The sequence below is a fragment of the Alosa pseudoharengus genome, unplaced genomic scaffold (assembly GCF_046254945.1).
Source record: "Alosa pseudoharengus isolate Yale_2024_CS ecotype anadromous, Long Island Sound unplaced genomic scaffold, YU_APseudo_1.1 YU_APseudo_1.1_scf_1, whole genome shotgun sequence".
Classification (NCBI taxonomy): domain Eukaryota; kingdom Metazoa; phylum Chordata; class Actinopteri; order Clupeiformes; family Clupeidae; genus Alosa; species Alosa pseudoharengus.
Window position 1 is genome coordinate 46,655,837 of NW_027468564.1, and position 21,403 is coordinate 46,677,239.

At 39.3% G+C, this 21,403-nt stretch overlaps 1 protein-coding gene across 1 annotated transcript; it reads left to right on the plus strand.

Moving 5' to 3' along the window:
• Positions 1-973: 973 nt before the first annotated feature.
• LOC143130646 (cytosolic phospholipase A2 gamma-like) lies at positions 974-17,914 on the plus strand. The gene is made up of 15 exons (XM_076290000.1): positions 974-1,062; positions 1,246-1,275; positions 1,628-1,721; positions 2,338-2,480; positions 3,408-3,612; positions 4,399-4,504; positions 4,746-4,898; positions 7,297-7,386; positions 8,227-8,250; positions 9,599-9,688; positions 10,012-10,182; positions 11,821-11,904; positions 12,002-12,156; positions 14,108-14,276; positions 16,425-17,914. The coding sequence occupies exons 2-15, from the start codon at positions 1,259-1,261 to the stop codon at positions 16,598-16,600; spliced, it is 1,677 nt and encodes a 558-aa protein (XP_076146115.1). The 5' UTR covers positions 974-1,062; positions 1,246-1,258; the 3' UTR covers positions 16,601-17,914.
• The last annotated feature ends 3,489 nt before the right edge of the window (positions 17,915-21,403 follow it).

A 21,403-nucleotide genomic window follows, 5' to 3' on the forward strand; every position in this document is an offset into this window, starting at 1 on the left:
CTTAGACTGGGATGTATAAATTAATCTGGGTGTAATGGCAGGCATTCAAATAATTTTGTCCTTATAGTGTATATGTACCCTTATAGTGTGTACCCTTTCTGCTGGAGAAATGGTACAAATTCGTTGTTTTAAGGGTACTACCTCTGACAAAATATGTTGTACCTTAAACTGTAGCCTGGTAATACCAGACTCACTATTTTGTTCCACTCTGTGAAGAGTCTGAACTCTCATGATTGGGAAACGTTTCCCTCTCTACAGCATCAGAATGAACGTAGACTTTGTGTTAACTTTGAAATCATTGGTCCAGCCTAACCAATCATATCGATCAGGGATTCCGTACATTTACATCCTATTCGCCTCATTTTTATAAACTGACAATGAACCGCATCAATTTCAAAACTATAGCATGATCATCCCCTCCCATCGATAATTGGCCTGTCACCCTCTGTGTCTGAGGGAGACATTAGTGTATTATCGTGTGCAAGACTTGTATATCATTGAGAGAAAAACATTCATACAATTACCGGTAGAATAATTTTTCATTAACTCATGCCAAACATATAGATTTTTTTTTTGAAATAGGAAAGTTGTGAAGTTCTGCTATTTTGATTTTGCAATGACACTCACCCTCTTTGAGGACGTGGAAAAACAAGTTTGTGGTTTAACTCGTGTACATGCAAAACTTCAACATAAGTGTGTGGGACCCTAAGACTGCTAAGCATTGTCCTATTTTATATGGAGGCTAAGGTTTTGGAGGATTTTGTTCTTATTAGACTTGTTTGTTTGATCTTGATCAAACATGATAAATATCTATTTCTTTTTACCCCTCGATCACTTTGACTCAGAGCTTTTTGGGTTACATAGGTTTACATGCCAATGTGCACAATCAAGACCAACCAGTTTGCATCAGATATATCTCCTCCCATTTCATGGTATAAAATCTCATCTCAGTATTTGTGATGAACCAGTTGCCAATTTCTGGTGTTGCATGTCAGACAAGAGTTTGCACAGCCACATTCCTTTGACTCCTCTGTCAATCACAGACTTAGGATTTTGAACAAGGTAAGTTTCAGTGGCAGAGACGTAAATGCCTGATATAATTATCAACTATGTATCATAGGTTAGTTTTATAGTGTTCAACTACATGCAGGCATTCTTAGTTATCAGATATGCAGAGTATGCTTTGATGCAATAATGTATAGCAGTCATTGACCAATGATACTGATCCCATGATTTTCTCATTAGCTGGTCTGCAGACATGGCTGTGGTGATCAGGTATGTTACAGCCAGCAGAAATATATTTTTCTTATGATATTGTACTATGTGTTCAGTGCAAAGCCTGAGACAGATAGAAAACAGTAAAATGCCTTTATAAATTATCATTATTATTATTAAATTATTATTATTATTATTATTAGTAGTAGTAGTAGTAGTAGTTACACTTTGGTGATAGTGTGGAGAGGGTCCCCACAGACAAATCAAAGTATTGTAAACTTTGTAAGTTATAATGAGGACTATTTATGAAGTCAGTGCATTATTTCAATTTGTCTTATGATCGCCATCATCTTCAGGAGAAAGTGGCAACTTTATAAGATTAAAATTCTGACCTCCAAAACTTTTATTTAAGAGATGACCTCAGCCCGCCTGAGATGCATTTCATTAAGGAAAGACAAAGCGTAATACAGGATGCTCTGCGCAGACATAAGATTCACTGTCCTGAGGTGAGCTAACCTGCACGTTTGCATTCATCAGTATTCAGATTAATCAGCAGGGTCTTTATTAAAGGAATGACACACCAACGTTTTGGGCATTTAGCCTATTTGACGTCACCCCCAGAGTTAATATGATACATACCTTACTTCTCTGTGTGTGCAGTAACTCAGTCTGACCAAAAAGTTCCCAAAAAGTGACATATACGACACGACAGTGACACAGCGATTTCAAAGCATTTTCATACTCATTCATCTCATTCAGGTGAAGTGATTTGCACACAGTACCTGAAAAGTCCCAGTGTTACTTCCGCAAATTCCTAGTAGCAGTACTTTGCCTGAATGAGAATATAGCTCCAAGTACGTATATGCTTAGAAAACCACTGTCTTATTTTACACACGTTAAAATGATAAAATGATACTTTGTCACTTCTGGGAGCTATAGGCTATTTCACAAAATGTTGGTGTATTCCTTTAAGTCTTGAGAATATCGTCAAGATAAAAGCAAAATAGTATTTCTGTCCAAAATATAAAATCTTTGAGACCAATCATAATAATGTTATTACAAGAGAATCATAAAAAAAAATTGTAATAATACTGCTCCAATACTGTTTATGTTCCTTCCCAGACGGATGTTCCTCGTGTGGTACTGTTGGGTTCTGGGGGTGGCCAAAGGGCCTACATCGGCTTCCTTGGTGTTATGCGGCAGTTGGGAAAAGAAGATCTCCTAGACTGCATGCTCTATGTGGCCGGAGTCTCTGGATCCACGTGGTCAGTATCTGTTTATGATATTTGACAAATGCTTTTGTCGAAAAACATTACATGAAAAATAAAAAGTAAAGCACTATGCATATATGATATATAAAATAAGCATGACAACATCATACTACAAGATTTCAGTAAAGGAGCCAAATATATTCTCTGTTCCTCTAAAGCAGCGTTTCTCAAACTTTTTCAGACGAAGGACCACTTAACTACAATAAAAAAGAAACGCACGGACCATCTAGCTAAAAAAAAAGATTAGACCTACTTCAACAGTAGGCTATATTAGCCTACACAATAGGCCTACTCACTGAACCACCTTGCTTATTGTCTTTGCACTTTGCTTATTGTGTAAAAGGGTTCATATAATTTAAACTGGCATATCTTACATACAGTGTTGCAGAACTGTTTGGATTTACATACAAGTTGGTTCAATATTGCAAACAACTCATCTATATTATATTTTACCACGTCTGCTCACGGACCACTTGGGATAGCTTGTGGACCACCAGTGGTCCCCGGACCACACTTTGAGAAACACTGCTCTAAAGTACACATTCAGAAGTTTATTTTCGTGACAAAATCTCCTCATGGCCTTAAAATGGCTTAAAGATGACTTTACACCTTCTTCCACACACTGCTCACCTACTAGTGGCTATACTGCAGCTGACACGTTAGCAAGCTTGTCTGCATCTTTATGAAGAAATGTCCCGACCCCAAGTGCTCAGGATTGTTTCAGTACCCTTATGAAGTCATAAAGGGCAGCGGTTTGAGGCAGAATACTGAAGCTGTGATTGGTCTACAATCACAATCTACAATAGCATTGCAATAGTGTGCCTTGTACTGACTTTGACCTGAAATTGCAACTCTTTTTTGCCTTTTTGCTGTGTTATGTCCACTATCTGCTCTATGTGAATACCTGTTTGTTGGTTACAGGTGCATGTCCTCATTGTATCAAGACCCACAGTGGTCACAGCATGCAGAGGAGGCTGCAAATAAAGCACTTTTGAGCATGTCTGAGCACGGGGAGGGTGTCACATTCCATGATGGCGTTGAGTGGATGAAGCAGAGATATGCAGAAGGAGATTTTTCCCTCTCTGATGTGTGGGGGGTGATTACTTGCTGGATAAAGGGTGTATCTGTGAGTAGACATACTAGATTTTTTTTTTTTTTTAATTATCCTACATTCAGTCAAAAATTACACTGAAAGCACCTGAGTATAAAGGCTTTATTGCTACAATTAGGTAATTAACCACAATTAGGCTTCTCTGCTGTTGTTTGTGTTGATTTGTTTTTAGAAATACATATATTTAAGTAACTAATTCAAGCAGATGTGTCTTACTTATTCGGTAATATCCATTTCAGTGCAATGAGTGTTTTGGGGGACAGTTGTTACATTTGAGTTTCAATCAATGTGTGTCACAATTGTCCCCAGCCAACCATCTGCAATATTTGATCAAATTAAATAATAAAAATTTCACACAGAAGGAGCAGCTGGAAATTATACTACCGTCTGGTAGGGAGCTCACTGCTCTAAGTGTAGCCTATGTGCCCCCGGATGGGTGAAATGCAGAGAACAAATTTCTAGTAGAAACTTCCTACATGACCATACAGTTTAACTTAAGTTGACAAGGTAATATTATGATTTAATACAAATAGTAGGCTATTGCACAATTGGTATTTAGCAATTCCTGATTCTCCGGGTCAGGGGAGAGCAAAGTTGCAAGGCTGGTTCTCTACTGGATGTAGGGTGCGGCTGGGAAGGCAACTATTTTCCCTGTTACAAGTTAGTTTACCGTCAAAATGACTTCAAAGCTGTTACATTAAAGTAAAGATACTTGGAAATGGAACATTGATGTTGTGATATCTTAGATATGCCATAAATATAAAATGTAAATAGCAAATGGCATTCATTTTCCCCTGATAGCTGGAGACCAGGCCTTTTATGGATGACAAAGATGAAAATGGGGCCAATCCTTACCCACTCTACAGTGCAATGGAAAAACATTGTTTTCACAAGGAACAGCGAAAAGGTGCAATACTGTAAAACACACATAATATATCTGAGAGATTTGTATTTTTTAAATTATGGGATTGTGTTTGAACCCCCATGTAAAATAAATAAGGTTATGGATGCATTTTGCTAGTTCTCAATATAATAAAATCAGTAAATTGCACGTCACACGAAACGAATCACACCCAGCTATTCACCTTGCCGGTTTCTGCTCCTGCCTGGACAGTTTACTAAAATTCAAAGCTCTTCTCCTCGAACAGAAATGTGGTTTGAGTTCAGCCCCCATGAAGTCGGCTTCCTAGAGCCTGGAGCTTACGTGGAGACATCACTGCTGAAGAAGGACTTTGAAGGAGGGACAATGAAACCTGTGCAGCCTGTCCAGAGGAAGCCAATGGACATGGTTGAACTGCAAGGTTATCTTTTGCTATTAACACCCCAATGCAATAGCTCGACACAATAAATGCTGATGTTCTAATCCAGCACTACCGGTTGTACCACACTCTCCAGAAAGAGGAAGAACTCTGCTGAAATGTGATGCATATTGGTGGTTTCACTGGTATGTCAATGTTACCTCATAATATTTCAGTGTGTGTGTATTCTGTACCTGATTGTGTCACACTGGCCTTCTTGGGGATGGGGAGGTTTTTTTTGTTGGGGAGCATGGGTTACTGTAACCTGACTCCGCCAGATGGATTGCTTCGTATTCTGCTTCTGGGAACTTTCCGTTGGAGAACGTTTGGGAAGGGGCACAAATATTGGTTAGCTGATTGGATAAACCATCTGTCTATCACCACCTATGTTGGTGATAGACGGGCCAAATCAACCGATCAGATCAACGAAGCGTTCTTAATGCCATATTTTAACATACAAGTTAGGTAAGTAGCGTTAACGCTTTTAAACTTACCATTTGTATATGACATGAACCTCATCAACAAGTTTTCATGGTAGGCTACACTTCTGAAGAAAGCATATTCCTTCTCGTTAAGTAACTAAGATTCAGGGCTACCAAACACTAACTGGAATTGGCATTGGGTGTGTTCGAAACGGGTAAAGTTGCTGCCTTTTAAGATATCTAACTGGGGAGCAAGGCAGCAGGTGCGGTTCGAAACCGAAAAAGCAAATTCTGCTGCCTTTTAAGATATCTTAGAATTCCCAAATAACGGTCATTTTTGGAGGCAGCATCGATGCACACTTCATGCTCCCTCATACCCATAATCCCTTGCGGCAACGTCTGAAACAGCTGTGAAAGGTAAACAAACATGGCGGATGACATCGGTAATAGCTGCTGAATCTGTTTAAAATGTCATTTGTGTGACCTTATTTTGCTTAGATTTGTAGATTTGAGATGACAAATAAACAATTTACTATCTGATTATGCCATTGTTGTAACCATTAATAGCGTCTGGTCTGATATATCTGCCGGCTGTAAAACTAATTTATACCGTTAGCCTGCTAGCTTAAGTAAGCTAATTTAGTTTAACGTCAGGCCTTTGCTAACGTTATACCGTAGTGTTAACCAAAGATTCTAGAGTGCTACGCTCATTTTTAAAAGATACATTTAATCCAAAGTCATGTCTAGTGAGACAGCTCTCTGTAGGGAGGGAGGCAGTAGGCAGCTGTCTTCCGTTTCAAACAGACCCAATGTCTGTGTCTGTGTCCTTCATTCCTCCCAGCCACATTGCAGAGACTCCTAGCTTCCTAGCTTCCTCAGGAATACTCGAATATTCAGATAAAACTTCAGCGATAGCTATGCTCATCTCATCCATGGAAGTCGCCATGTTGTTTAGATTGAACAGTAGCTTCTCGTTGCGTCACACCTAAACCCGCCTCAAAACCAACGCTGATTGGATGTTCGTTTGGCGAACTACTCCAAAATTTCTCTATGGGAGAGATGCCAGACTGATCTGCGAGTGAAAATTCTTAATTCTTATCCCTCGGGATTATTATGCCCTAAGAGCACCAAGCATGACGACCTTGCCCCGCTAACGATATCTTATATTTAATATATACATATATATATATATATTAGGGCTGTCAATCGATTAAAAAAAATAATCTAATTAATTACATACTCTGTGATTAATTAATCTAAATTAATCACATATATAATTTTTGCTGTGAAAGTATTTTAAATATTTAAATTGAAATGAATCATTGATTAATCAGCATTAGTGACATTAAAGTTCAAAAACTCTTTTATTATTATTTTCACTGTTCAAATAATGACCATAATAATCTATGATATGACCTAATATGCTGAGGAAATAAATTCAACAGTGCTTCGGGAAGTTTTTTTTCACATACATACAAGGCATTTCAGGCCACAGATATAACCTAGGGGACACAATGAAAATAAATGAACACTCCCCTCAATGTCAACACTTATTTCTTTGCATTGATGTGCGACTATAGAGTTGATGAACTCCGGTGATATGCAAATTCCTTGCTGCAGACATTGCAGAGGACTTTATTTTCAACACTTTATTTTTATCAACACCATCAGGCCATTTTTTAAAAGTAAATGTTCCAATCAATGATCCAGGCAGCACGTTTTCTTCTCTCTCCTTCATTTTACAGTCTAATTTTTACTGACTAGAATGGCTCGGGGTCAAAGGTCATACGGAATCGATTAATCTGCACTAATTTTTTTAATCAGTTGTTTTTCTCAAATTAATTAATCGAAATTAATCAGTTATTTTGACAGCCCTAATATATATATATATATATATATATATATATATATAGCTGAATATATAGAAACAGATATCTAAATATCTAATGGTACTCCTGATTTAACCCTGATCTTTGCAGGAATGTGTGGATGTGCTATGGGAGATTTGGGCGAAATCCGAGATTATATGAAAACGGCTCTCTTGAAATGGATCCACTCAATTAGCCCTGGTACGTTACATCACCGGGTTTGTTCAGCACATTATCATATTTTACCACACCACACTGTTTTCCATCGGTTTCCTCCTATCTAAAAACATTTTATGAATGATTGTATGAATCTGCTCAGTGTTCCCCTACTTTGAATATTCTCTTAGATATGTAGTTTATGTCTTAAAATCTAAAATAAAAGATGTGCACAATTGTATAATACTTTATACTACTATACTTTTTTGTATGTACTATGTACGTATATACAGTGTATAGAGAGAGAGAGAGAGAGAGAGAGAGAGAGAGAGAGAGAGAGAGAGAGAGAATACAGTACTTGTGAAATGCATCAGTGGTTTACTAGGGAGAACAGTGTTCGCTCATTGGTTAATCATGAACCTTTGTTTGACAAGGAACTTAGAAGCTGATACGCAGCACTCTTTTTCCCAAATAAAATCCTCAAAAATGGACATTTCACAGTCTTGTGTTAAAACATCAGAATGAGATGTTGAGGTGAGGTGAGATGCAATCCATTCAAGAGCAAACCAGACAGGACATTATAGTAAGAGCTAATAAAACTAGGGGGAAATCAAAGATTCATTGCAAATACATCTTTGTTTACTTTGCCACAGAACATGCATGCTTGGAAATAGCTTGATTTGAACGATGAATATACACAAACAACTCTGGTTTACCCTTTGTGGCTTTATGGATAGGTGATGGGTACATGTAAACTGCTTGGCTTGTGTCTGTGTGTGTGTGTGTGTGTGTGTGTGTGTGTGTGTGTGTGTGTGTGTGTTCTTACCAAATGTTCATAGAATTATATTAATTTATATATTTATCTTTGTATCTTTTATTTTGCAGTGAAAGAAAATGGTGTAAATCCAGGTAAATGCCTTTGATGTGTTGTAGACTATATGGGTCTACTTATTTTATGACTGCTGAATAATATTACGTATGTTATATTCTACATTTTTTCAATTATTTCTGAATATGGTAACAGTTTACTTGACAGTATCGACATAAGAGTGACATGAAACTGTCATGAACATATGACACTGTCATGACACATGAACCCTAATCCTAACCTCTAACCCTAATCCTAACCCTGACCCTAACTCTAACCCTAACCCTAATCCTAATCCTAACCCTAAATTGTTCGGCAAAAACCGAATGTCACTTATTATTTCACTGCTTGGTTGAATTTCCCATTGTCCTACGTAATTTAGAATGACCATTAACGGTATGTTATTTGCACACCTATGAAGTAGATCCATTTTTTTGGTCGTATCACACTTGTATATTAATTCGCCGAAGTCGTTGTGAAGTTTAAATGAACTGTCACGTTGCATCCGAGCTGTAAAATGCAGACGTTCAGAACATGGCAACATTGTAGCATATAAGCGGGAAGTGGAATAAGCGGGATAATGGACTCCACGGTGGTCTGTTCACAGACGCTTCACGTCGGGGCCGTTTTACAACCTCGACCGTGCATTAATTTCTGTGAACAGACCACCATGTCGTCCATTATCCCTTACATAAAAGCGTTATGTCATAAACGTTTATGACTTGTTTATGACATGTTCATGACAGTGTTATGTCGACACTGTCAAGTAAAGTGTAACCAAAGGGAAATACCTCAGCTTCTTAAACTTGTTGCTCAATTCGGTAAAGATAAAGGTCCTAACAACTTCACAATTTCTCAAATGAACTGTCAGTAAACATCTGAATGCAACTGGTCAAACTAGGAAAAACGATGCATTGATTGACTATACATTTCTGGATATTCAACACAACACCTTGATCTAGACGATGCTGCACATGGAATCCTCTCAGTTTAGTATCCAAGATAATTTTGTCAGCTGATAAAACGGACTAGTGTATTGAAAAAGCCTTCACAGCTATTGTGTCTGTTCTTGTTTTAAATCTTACATTTAATAAGGATTTACCTCTCTCCCCTTCACTCCTCATACTAACCCTAACTCTAACCCTAACCCTAAATTTAATCCTAATCCTAATCCTAACCCTAACTTGTTATGACAAAAACAGAATGTCACTTAGTAACAGAAGCATTATGTCATAAACGTTTATGACTTGTTTACGAAACATTCATGACAGTGTCATGTCACTCTTACGTCGATACTGTCAAGTAAAGTGTAACCGTGAATACTAGTCTGTTGGTCAGCAAAAATCTGAATAATGCATGTATGTTTCTATGTTTTGCTTTTACTTACAGGAAAGATTGAAATTGTATTCATACTGGCTGACTTGATGGAGAACTATGCAGACATAGAGCACAGCCTCTCTAAGTTGGAAAGACTTAAAGGTACATTATGCAAGTTTAGGAGTTTTTGGCGACTGTAGCTCCCTCTAATGCCACAATATATTAATATTTTACTCTGCTGTTGTAAATAGCAAACTTCTCGTGACTTATCCCCCCTGTACGCAATGAAAATGCTTTGCCAATTGCAAGTTCGTTTACCATTAAATTGGCTTCATAAAGGTGAACATTTTGCACAGTGTACTTTTATGTATCTCCTTGGGGGTATAGTATTTTGTGTTTCACACGTCTACCAACCAACCATTTACACATCTTAAGCAACTGAACAATAGAAAGGACTTATAGACATTTGTTTCACTGCCATCCAGAGAGCAACGGAGAATTCAGCCTGTCACTCAAGCATCTAGAGCAAGAGACCTGGAGAAACATGATTGACCAAGAGAGGAAGAAACTTGTGGAAACCATCTTTGATGAACTGATAGCTTCAATAGACAAATGGGGCCACGACCACTCTCAAGTTAATGGCCCAGCTGGTGATGGTAAGCTGATGCAAAAAATTAGGCCTACAAGTGTCAATATTAAAGAAACTCTAACTCTAACCTAACTGTTTTCAGACATACAATGAACTGATATTTACATTACTCTTCGGCTTTATTGTATGTGTCACGGTCCACTTTTTTATAGTTGCTGCAGGTTTATTTTGATATATGGTTTGCCATGTGCTGAGTAAAGAGTTTTTGAGATAGCCCACCGAAGTAATGGGTCTGTGGAGATGGACGCAGAGCTGTGTGCATATAATGTAGGCCTAAATATGTTTAAATTTCATGTTCAAAATACATTTTCTTGTGAACCGTTTATCACAGCAACTAGCAATCGCTAATATAATTGGAAATCGTAGGTTGCACTCTTTCACGTGATATATGTGTGATATCTGTGTGATGAGTACACCACAAGCATATCAGCAGAGAAGATGGGGTGTGAATTTGGATGCTATTTGCGTCTGTTGGCCTAGCCTGGGTGTTCCCATGCTGCCTTGCGCGCAATTTGATTCACGCTGCTAAGGCAGCCTGGAGACCATGGAGCAAATTTTCGCCTGAGATAGGGAACCAATCACAGAACAGGGGGAAAGCAAGACGATGATGAGCTATGCACAGACGCATTTGATAGACATCCGTGGCACCCAATAAACAGATCTGGGCATTTTTTTCAAATACGAGAAAATGAACATTTGGTTCCCAGACCACGTCTCATTGAGAAGTGGTGGCGCTAGCCAGGCTATCTGTTGGCCACTAAGGTTAAGGGGCACAAACACAGTATAAAATCTGCCCCTATAGCATAACTTTGGCTGCACTAGCTATTAGCAGGATAACTCAAGCTATGCAGCACCGATTTTTTTGTCATTTTTCTCTACCGACATTACCCAGTGACCTCGAAAGGCAGGATCCTATGTTGAAACTGCCCGCAGTTCTACTCTAAATCAGCATTTGTCACCTATGATTTTCAGAAGTTTCATGAAAATGGTATAAAGGAATTCATGTAGGCCTACTGAGAACTTCCTTGTCTGTGTGTGCTGACCCACTCGTATTTGTGTGTAGTGTGGCATCAAATAAGCAACATGATTTTGCCCAAATAGCATTAGTTTGTGTACAAAATATAGCCTATAGTCTTTACATGTGAGATGGTGTCAAAGTCTAGTCCTTTAGAAATATTTTGTAAATCTTCACTGTCATGACAAGGGTGGGATGGTTTGTTTTAGTGTATTGTGCTCTATCACTTGGTGAGTGAAAAGTTACGTTAAAGAAAAAATAAAGGTTGCTCCCAAATCTCCTCCCCCAACAATTTGTGACTGACATGCCACTTATTGTACCCCAAATTTGTTGCTCAAAGGTACAGTATGGTCCTTTTGTGAATTTATTTAGAAAAGGTACATAAATGTTCCAGAAATGCTACATATCAGTACCTTGGGGCTTGATTTTGATCCCTGCCAGGTACATTGTCAAATTTGTACCTTAGAGAACAAAAATGGACCCCAACCGTACCCTTTTTTCTGAGAGTGTACAAAGTATGCATGTTTGCCAACAGCACATAGCCAACACTATTTGTAATTTTGAAATAATTATGTCTGAAATTAAAGAGTACCGTTTTCAGATACTGACACAAATGTCATTTCTTTTCAGTGTGGTGGGTCATGAGACATGTAATGCCATTGTTCATTGGCTGGAAGTTTGGAACTGTGGCTAATTTCCTCTACAAATTTCAAGGTGATACTGCTTTACTTAATTGATTTACAAGTGCAAAGAAATTACCTTTTTCTTTGGTAAATGAATGATCCATCTTCTGTGTTAAATGTTGCTACAGATGATGTCATACCTAAGGACATGATTCAAGAGGAACAGATGCATCTGATAGATGCAGGACTCTACCTAAACTCACCATATCCATCAGCCCTGAGAGCAGCCAGGGACATAGATCTCATCATATCTTTTGATTTCAGTGAGAGAAAACCTTTTAAGGTGAAAGCACCCATAGTCATGTAATTTCATCTGAACAACTTGAGCAAATATAAATAAATGTACCCACCCACCACTGATTGGTTATATATATATATATATATATATATATATATATATATATATATATATATATATATTCAATTTGCTATTGTGATGCAGCGTTTAGAAAGGCAATTATTTTTCTGTAAATTACACACCTATGAAGTAGCTCCAGTTTTGTGGCGTATAGCCTATTCCACTTGTAGCCTATATTACATCCCCAAATCAGAAAAAGTTGGGACGTTGTTTAAAATGTGAATAAAAACAGAATGTAATAATTTCTTAAACTCATGTTTAGTTGCAAAAAGGACACAGACAACATATCAAATGTTGAAAATATCAAATTTGACTATTTCATGAAAAATATATGCTAATTTTGAATTTGATACCACCAACATGTTTCAAAAATAGTTGGGACAGGGGTTACAAAAAATTGTGTAATGATAAAGTATTCCTCACTCTGTAAACCTGTGTGCACAAATTATGAAACAATGTAATTTGAATACTTCATAACATGAAATTGTGAAGTATTTGGGGAGTTAATCATCTACAGGACATACTATTATTAAAACATTCAGAGAATCCAGAGAAATCTTTGCTAACAAGGGGAAAAAGCTGAAAAACAAATTGGTTGGCCGTGGTCTTTTGGACCTCAGATATCACTACATCAACACCAGACCTGTTTCATTGGGCTCAGGAAAACCTCTGATAACCATTGTCTATGTGCAGTTTGATACACAATTCAAAAACTGCAACCAAAATTGTAATAGCCAAAACAGCCAAAATTGTATTGAGACATGATACAGAAAATGCCACTATCTAAATGGACTGATGTTGCATGGAATAAGGTCCTGTGGTTAGACCAATGACAATTCCATTCATTTTGAAAATCATGGACTCATCTGTGCTAAATTAGCCACAGTGCTAAAGAGGAGAGGGCCTATCCAAGTATCCAACCTATCCAACTTGTTTTAGTGCTCAGTTCGAAACCCAACATCTATGACATTGTGGAGGAGCATTAGTGCCTACAGCATGGGCATCTTGCACATGCACAATCAATTCTGAAAGATGTATACAGGTTTTGAGCAACATACACTGCCATCTACTTTTCCATGACCTTGAATTAACTCTTAATTCTGCACATATTTAAACAATATTGCTCCATAGAGGAAAAGTCCAGGTGCTAAAATGGCCTGTCTCCAGTCCAGATTTCTCAAATTAGGTGCATCATGGAATGAAACACATGTCTAAGAATACCCTATACTGTTGAGCAACTGAAATCCTATCGGGGAGTAATGGGATAACATCACATTCTCAAAACTCTTGCAACTGGTCTCCTCAGTTCCTAAATATTTACAGAATTGTGTTAAATGAACAGGTAAAGCAGCATAGTGCTAAACATTCCCTGTCCAAACTTTTTTGAAGCAATGTTGCATCAAATTCAAAAGTAGCATAGTCTATAGTTTTCATCAAATAGTTCAAATTTTGATTTTCAAGATTTGATATGCAACATGTTGTCTATGTCCTTTTTGATGCTAAATATGGGTTTATGAGACTTGAATGATATCACATTCTGTGTTTATTTGCATTTTACACAACGTCACAACCTTTTTTCTGATTTGGGGTTGTAATTCGCCGAAGTCGTTGTGAAGTTTAAATTAACTGTCACCTTGCATCAGAGCTATAAAATAGCGATCTGACAGATGTTTAGAACATAACAACACTGTAGCATATGACTGATGTGGCTTTTAGCTCAGTTACATGGCAGTAGGCTAAGTAAAACAGCGATTTTACAAAGCCTATTATATATTATTATATATTAGAACTTTAACCTTGATTTAATTATATCCAATAGCCTACTGTAATTGCCTTGTACTGACTTATTATTATAACAATTGCTCTGTATGCTCAGACACTGAGGGTGGCCAGTCATTATGCAAACATCAACCACCATCCGTTCTACAATGTACAATTCTACAAAAAATTGGACCCTAAACGCCCAAAGTCCTACTATGTTTTTGAAGAAAGCGGCAAACCAACTGTAATCCACATTCCCCTCTTTAACATGGACAACTGCAAAAGTGAGTAATTGTGTTCTTTACTAAAGCATACACTTCAGAGCATAGGCTACACTTCACAATAACCCAAATCACACTCAAAATAACTGATAAAAAGCTACCGTGATTTTCTTTCTGGCAACAACACTCCACTTTAATTATTACACTATAACAACACAATTCACACTTATCACTGAGTAACATGAAAGCAAAGAAAGAATGATGCCTGCCACTCAGTTAGTAGAGTTATATGTAGTTTATTTCCTATAGTTAATAAATGTCCATTATAATATGCCATCAAATATTAAGAAAACATGTTAAAGTTGGTCTCCAGCATACCATCTGGCGCTCTGTTGTTTTTCGGGCCATTTGCTGGATTCTTAATCTCCTACACCTCCTCATCTCTTGTAGATTTGGCTACAGATCTCCTCAAACATTTATCACTTTCCAATTTGAAAGTTTCCCAATTTATTCAAAATTTTCTTCTTTGGCTTAACTACAAAAGTAGGCTACCAAATAGCCTACCGGTAATTTAACTCCCCCAAAGTGAACTGGCTGACTAGAAGTGCTGTGATTAAAATGTAACCAAGCCAGCTGCCATGTCTCAAAACTCCCTAACAATACTGATCTAAACTGGGCTAGTAATTTTACTAGTACTTCCCTAGCCTGGGTGTCATTCCGAACTTAGTCCCGCCCGCAACATTTAAGGTCGGGAAGTTCTGTCTGGCATTGCTCCATTGTGGAGCAAGTATGCTCGCCCTAGATCGGGCGGACCAATCAAATTAGGCTTTACGATGATGGACAGGTGAGCAACAGCCCCTGGTCTATCACGTCATCTGAGCACGCTTAGATTAGGCTTATGTTTGAAACAAAAAAGCTGTGGCTAGAAGGATACATGGCTTTTAAGACCCTATATGGAAAATGCATATTAGGTTTTATCACTGAAAACAATTATTTCTGAAAAGTTGGCCAAAGTATAGATGTGGGAAAACTTGTGGTTTCACTTTCATCAAGGGAAAACAGTGCTGTTGCATTGCAACATTTTCCCTTGTTCGTTTGAAATCTCTGATTGACCACCTGTTCGAGGGATTTGCAACAGCCTTTCCCAGCTGTTTAACATGTTTGTAGCATATCAGTGTTCAACAGAATTATAAAAAAAAAACGGATGGGATATAGGTTATCAGTTTTTTCCTAATAGCCTACTAATATCTCTTAGATTTCGCTAATGAGTGTTGTAGGCTAGGAGTTATTGACGGCACTAACTTTTACAAAAGACCAGAAAACAATGTTAAGGCATTTGTGGAGAAGAAGGATGGTTTGTGTGTTTTCTTCCTACACCTCACGGTAAGCTATTTCGTTGCTTTGATTGGTTAGGTCTATCCAGTTGAGTGCAGAGGCATTCCCCACCTGTATCGGTTGAAACACTGCCCATAATTACGTCCCAATGGAGCAGTATCAGACTCATACTCTGGCTAGAATTGAGTATGACTACGTCAGGCTAGTACTTCCCCTATTTCAAGAGAAGTTTCTGCCACTGCAGAAGGATTGGATACATTGTTTCCTGCCTGCAGCAAAAGTAGGCCTATATAGGCTATATTATTTCCTGACTGCCACTGCGGTTTATGTTTATAAAGTTTAGGCGAAGTAGGAAGTAACGTTAGAAATCCCTGATCAATGTGATTGGTTAGGGTGGACCAATGATTTCAAAGTTAAAGGTGCAGTCTGCGATCGAAGGCAATTTCAGGCCCATACCATTTTTGTCACATTCAGCGATCCACAATCTGCCCATCTCATGAGTACACAGCAAAAAAAACAAACAAACAAACAAAAAAAACGGTCTGCCCCCAAACAAAAACAAAACAGTGTTGGGTTTTTCTGGGAATACTTAAGGGAGGGGTTAGCTACCTCTATGTGTGTAATTTGGTCCTTGGTTAAAATATAATTGTTTCGGACAAAAGCATCTGCTAAGAAAATTTAAATATAAACATAAACATAAACAAACACAACATCATGCACAATCGCTGACTGCACCTTTGCGATGCTAGAGTTGGAAACGTTTCCCAATCATTAGAGGCCAGACTCTCTTCACAAAGTAAATGAGTCTAATTTTACCATACAAGAGCCACCTCTAAAGCCGTACTGGCTTCACGCACTCTTTGTCTCAATCTACAGATAGACCAACAATTAAAACGGAAAAGAATGAATACTCAACCTTCCAGTCAACCTACCGAGACAAAACAAAGATAGATCACCTGGCAAATCTGTCAGCGGAAAATGTGAAGATGAACCGAGAAAACATCCTGAGTGAGATAGAAAAGGCAGTGCAGCGACGCAAGCAACGGAAATAATCTCTATGGCCTTTGTTGAAGCAGTCAGTATAAACATGCACTTACAGTACTGTACATGAAATCGTGTCAGTCTGACCTCTACAATGACAACCTATTCATGCCGTTCAACTACTGTCCTTAATGATCTTCTAGAATAGCAGAACATGATATATTAGGGGACAAAAAAACTGTAATTTTCTGTCATGAAATGCATCACTATTTGTATGTTTATTTTTAATATTGTTTGCTCTGTCATGCTGATATGAAGGAACAATGCATGAAGTCAAGGACTGTATTCACAAAGCATTTTATGTTAACACTAAGGGAATCCTAAATCACACTAAACGTTTTTAACTAAAAGTTTTCTTTTCTTTTCAGAGGGTGTCTTATTATGATTTTATTTTATTTTCATGATCTGTGTTTTTGTCATAGGGTTTCCGATAATCACATGGAGAAATTTTATCAAAAATATGTTACTCTTTAATCAAATAATTATTGGAGATGAGAATGTGATCAGTTAAGTAGATTAGTTTGTTTGCTTTTCTTTTTCTATCTTTTCTTTTTCATTCTTGCTCTCTTTTCCTTACATTATCTTTCTCTTTCTCTGACAGTATACGGGAAGGTAATTACAACTATATGGCTATAATAAACACACACACACATACACACACACACACACACACATTTACCCATGTGTCTATTCACACATGCACCCATGCATAGGCTACCATGTTTTTCTAGTCTTGCAGTGATTGTTTCTGGGAGTTCATAAAAGTGTCAGGTGATAGAGGATGAACTGATTCATCACTGTCTCATTTAACTGGGCAAACAGAGGGTAAAGGAGGTGGCTGAGAAACAGGCACTGCACCACTGCTGCCACAAGGGGGCACTTGACTCTCACAGTCAGGGGTGCAATTCCCAAAACCATAGTTGCTAACTTAGTTAGCAACTTTGTTGGTTGCAATGCAATTTCCCATTGCCAACCAACTAAGTTGCTAACGGGTTAGCAACAATGGTATTGGGAAACGCACCCCTGTTTGGGTGTGGCGTCTTTTGGTCCAGAACAGTGTTGTATTATTACACTTGCTCAAAATAACTGCAGGTCTGCACACTCTGTTGCTAATGCCTGGCCTTGCCTGCCTGTCATCTTGGTGCAGAAATAGAGTGCAATCCTGATGTGTTTTTAGAAACACATAAAGCAGTAGTCATTGCAATGGCATTTTTGCATGGATATTTTGTTCAGGATGTCCTGTCCTCAGTAAAGTGTTCATCATGTCATGACCATTTTGTTTTATAAAAAGTCTATTAAAGTTTATTAAAAGTCTGTCATACCAATTAATGTTCCCTGAAGTTTTTTCAAGAATTGACAGCTACACCAACACCAACACCAATATGTGCCTGTTTTATCCGGTACAGGTCATATCATATGCTACTTACCTGCAACCTGCCCCATGACTCTCTTGTCCATCCTCTATTTCTTTTCCATTAAAGGGCCTGTCTGTCATGTCATGTCATCTGCAGATTCTGCGGATGACATGATGCGCGCGCACACACATACACACACACCATTAATGATCAGGGCAGCCGTGGCCTACTGGTTAGTGCTTCAGACTTGTTACCGGAGGGTTGCCGGTTCGAACCCCGACCAGTAGGCACGGCTGAAGTGCCCTTGAGCAAGGCACTTAACCCCTCACTGCTCCCCGAGCGCTGCTGTTGTTGCAGGCAGCTCACTGCGCTGGGATTAGTATGTGCTTTACCTCACTGTGTGCTGAGTGTGTTTCACTAATTAATGGATTGGGATAAATGCAGAGACCAAATTTCCCTCACGGGATCAAAAGAGTATATATACTTATACTTATAGTACTTATCGGGAAACAAATTTTAATTGGGTGTCTGCAGCAGCAGCTGCTAGCTCAGACTCAACAGAGCTGGCCAACTTGTGGGTAACCTTTCACCTCAGTCTCAGTGTATCCTAACTATCAACACTCCACTTAAAGAAAGCCCATAAATCACCCATCATTTTCAGGTATCCTTCCTTCCATTCACTGAACACCCACCCACCCATGTGTCAGGCTGCATCACACAGCATGGTGACCGTTCTGTATGTGGTCAGCTGGTTCAGTCCATGATGAAGCACCTTCTCCATCAGTCACATCGTGACAACTCCACTCCAGCCAGCATCTTGAAGCCATCCTCAATCCATCTCCTCTGCATCCACCTTCCCAGGGGGGAATCTTATGCTATCTTTCTCTCTCTGTCTCTATGTATCTCTCTTGTATCTATGTGCTCTCACGCACGCACACACACACACACACACACTCTCTCTCTCACTCTCTCTCTCTCTCTCACATACACACACTCTCTCTCTCTCTCACTCACACACACACACACACACACTTACTTCTCAACTAGGGCCTGCTGTTGAGAGGCCCACAGACAAAAAGGGTCGAGGGGCATGTTAATGAGTAACTTTCTCTTCAGTTCAGCATTACTGTATGACTGTAGCAGTGCTCCAGCAGCATATCACCTCCTCCATGCTGTGGCTGTCCAGACCCCTCACTGCCCTGCTCCACTGGCCCAGACAATGGTAGATAAGTGGGGAGGGGTGCGGTGCGGAGATGCTGGTGCAGGAGCGTTGCGGCGATTGTCTCTGGGAGTTCATAAAAGTGTCGGGTGAGTGAAGGAAGAGCTGATTCATCACTGTCTCATTGAAGCAGGGAGAATAGAGGGAGGGAGAGACGTTTTTCAAAAGATCAAAAAAAGAAATCGCTCTGAACTGAATTACTGCTGCCACAAGAGGGCACTTGGTGTGTGTGAGAGAGAGAGAGAGAGAGAGCGATAGAGAGAGAATGATAGAGACAGACAGAGAGGGGGAGAGAGAAAAGGAGGATGATGTGGGGAATAATGGAAAAATTATTGGCCAGTAAGATGAAAGAATTATAGATGAGAGGCCTTTGGTCATCAAGCCTATGGTCCAGCATGGCCCGTCCAGTGGGATGCTGTCTAGCATGGGATGATGCCTGTCGAGTGGGACATTGGCAACAAGGGTAGTTATCTACCATGGCATGATGCTTGTCGAGTGGGACATGAGCAAAAGGGGTAGTTATCTACCATGGCATGATGCTTGTCGAGTGGGACATGGGCAACAGGGGTAGTTATCTACCATGGCATGATGCCTGTCGAGTGGGACATGGGCAACAGGGGTAGTTGGCCATGTGGGCTGTCCTAATACAGCACTGTGTGCCTCTCCTCTAACTGCTGCACAGATGAGATCAGGCAGGGGCGCTGCTAGAAAATGTGGGCCCTATTACAGACAATAATTCTTAGAGAACCTAGCTTAAAAGTCACTCATAAATGTGCAGAAAGAAATCTCTTTGAGTGAATTGAAAGACCATGTGATACCAAGCACAACACCACAACTGCATGCATGCATGTATGAAAAAGAGAAATATTTTGATACCACTTTAGATTGTTATGGATGGTGTCATTCCTTATTTAGAATATTTAGAATGATTGGCCAACAGAGGATGCTAATGTCAGGGCTGTTGGTGCTTCTCATTATTAATTTCTGAAGGCAATGGTTTATGGAAAGATTTTATTTTATTTTATTATTTATTTATTTTATTAATATATATTTTTTAACATAATCCAAAAATATATAGAACAAGATTGTACAAGATTTATGAAGTTATTCAGTAGCTGAGTGAGTAGCAAATCTTACAAACGAACCACCAATAAAGGATAAGACTGGCAAATGACATTATAACCTTATGACTGACCAGACTATATTGCATGAATTGTTTGGTAGTTGTTAATGGATGCCAGTGAATAATCGGACTCCTCCCATCCTTCGGACCGTAGGGACTGTGTCAGCGTTTGTTGGGACAAATCTATTGTCAGATTTCCGCTGTGTTTGCGGCTGATTTTTATTCATAAGCCTGCAGCCTCCCGAGAGCCGCCAGGCGGAGCAGACTGGGAACACATGGAGAAAGAGGGAGAGGTCACAGCAGCTCTATACTGAGGGTGAACCGCAGCCCTGCAGGGCCTAATTCACACTGCCTCAACCCCAGCCCACAGATGAGGGTGAGACACAGCAAGGGGTAGGGGAGAGTAGAGAAAGAGAGTGTGTGTAGGCATATGTGTGTGTGTGTGTGTGTGTGTGTGTAGACATATGTGTGTGGATGTGTGTGTCTGTGTGTGTGTGTGTGTTCGTGTGTGTGACTGTGTGTGTGTGTGTGTGTGTGTAGACATATGTGTGTGGATGTGTGTGTGTGTATGTGTGTAGGCCTGTGTGTGTGTGTGTGTGTGTGTGTGTGTGTGTGTAGACATATGTGTGTGGATGTGTGTGTATATGTGTGTAGGCCTGTGTGTGTGTGTGTGTGTGTGTGTGTGTGTGTCTGTGTCTGTGTCTGTGTCTGTGTCTTTGTCTGTGTGTCTGTGACTGTGTGTGTTTGTAGGCCTATATGTGTGTTATTGTGTGTGTGACGACAACACTCTCCACAATGGGGTGTCCCCCCTGTCTGCCCTGGTGCTTATTTCAATCACAATGGCAGCACATGTTTTCCATGCGTGTCTCCTCGGCGGTGGTGGCAGCCTCCATATTTGTCTGCTCGAAGGAACCAGGTGTTGCCGCCTCACCAGGCCAACACAGCCACAAATCACTGGCCTCTATTGCCAGGGAGACACAGTTAGGTCCGGCTCATGAGGTATATGAACCCAGCGTCATGCTAGAAATATGAATCCATATTCAAGGACAATATATATCATTTTTCCATGGTTTATTTTGTGGACATTTTTTTTCAAATACAGAGTACATGTAGAACT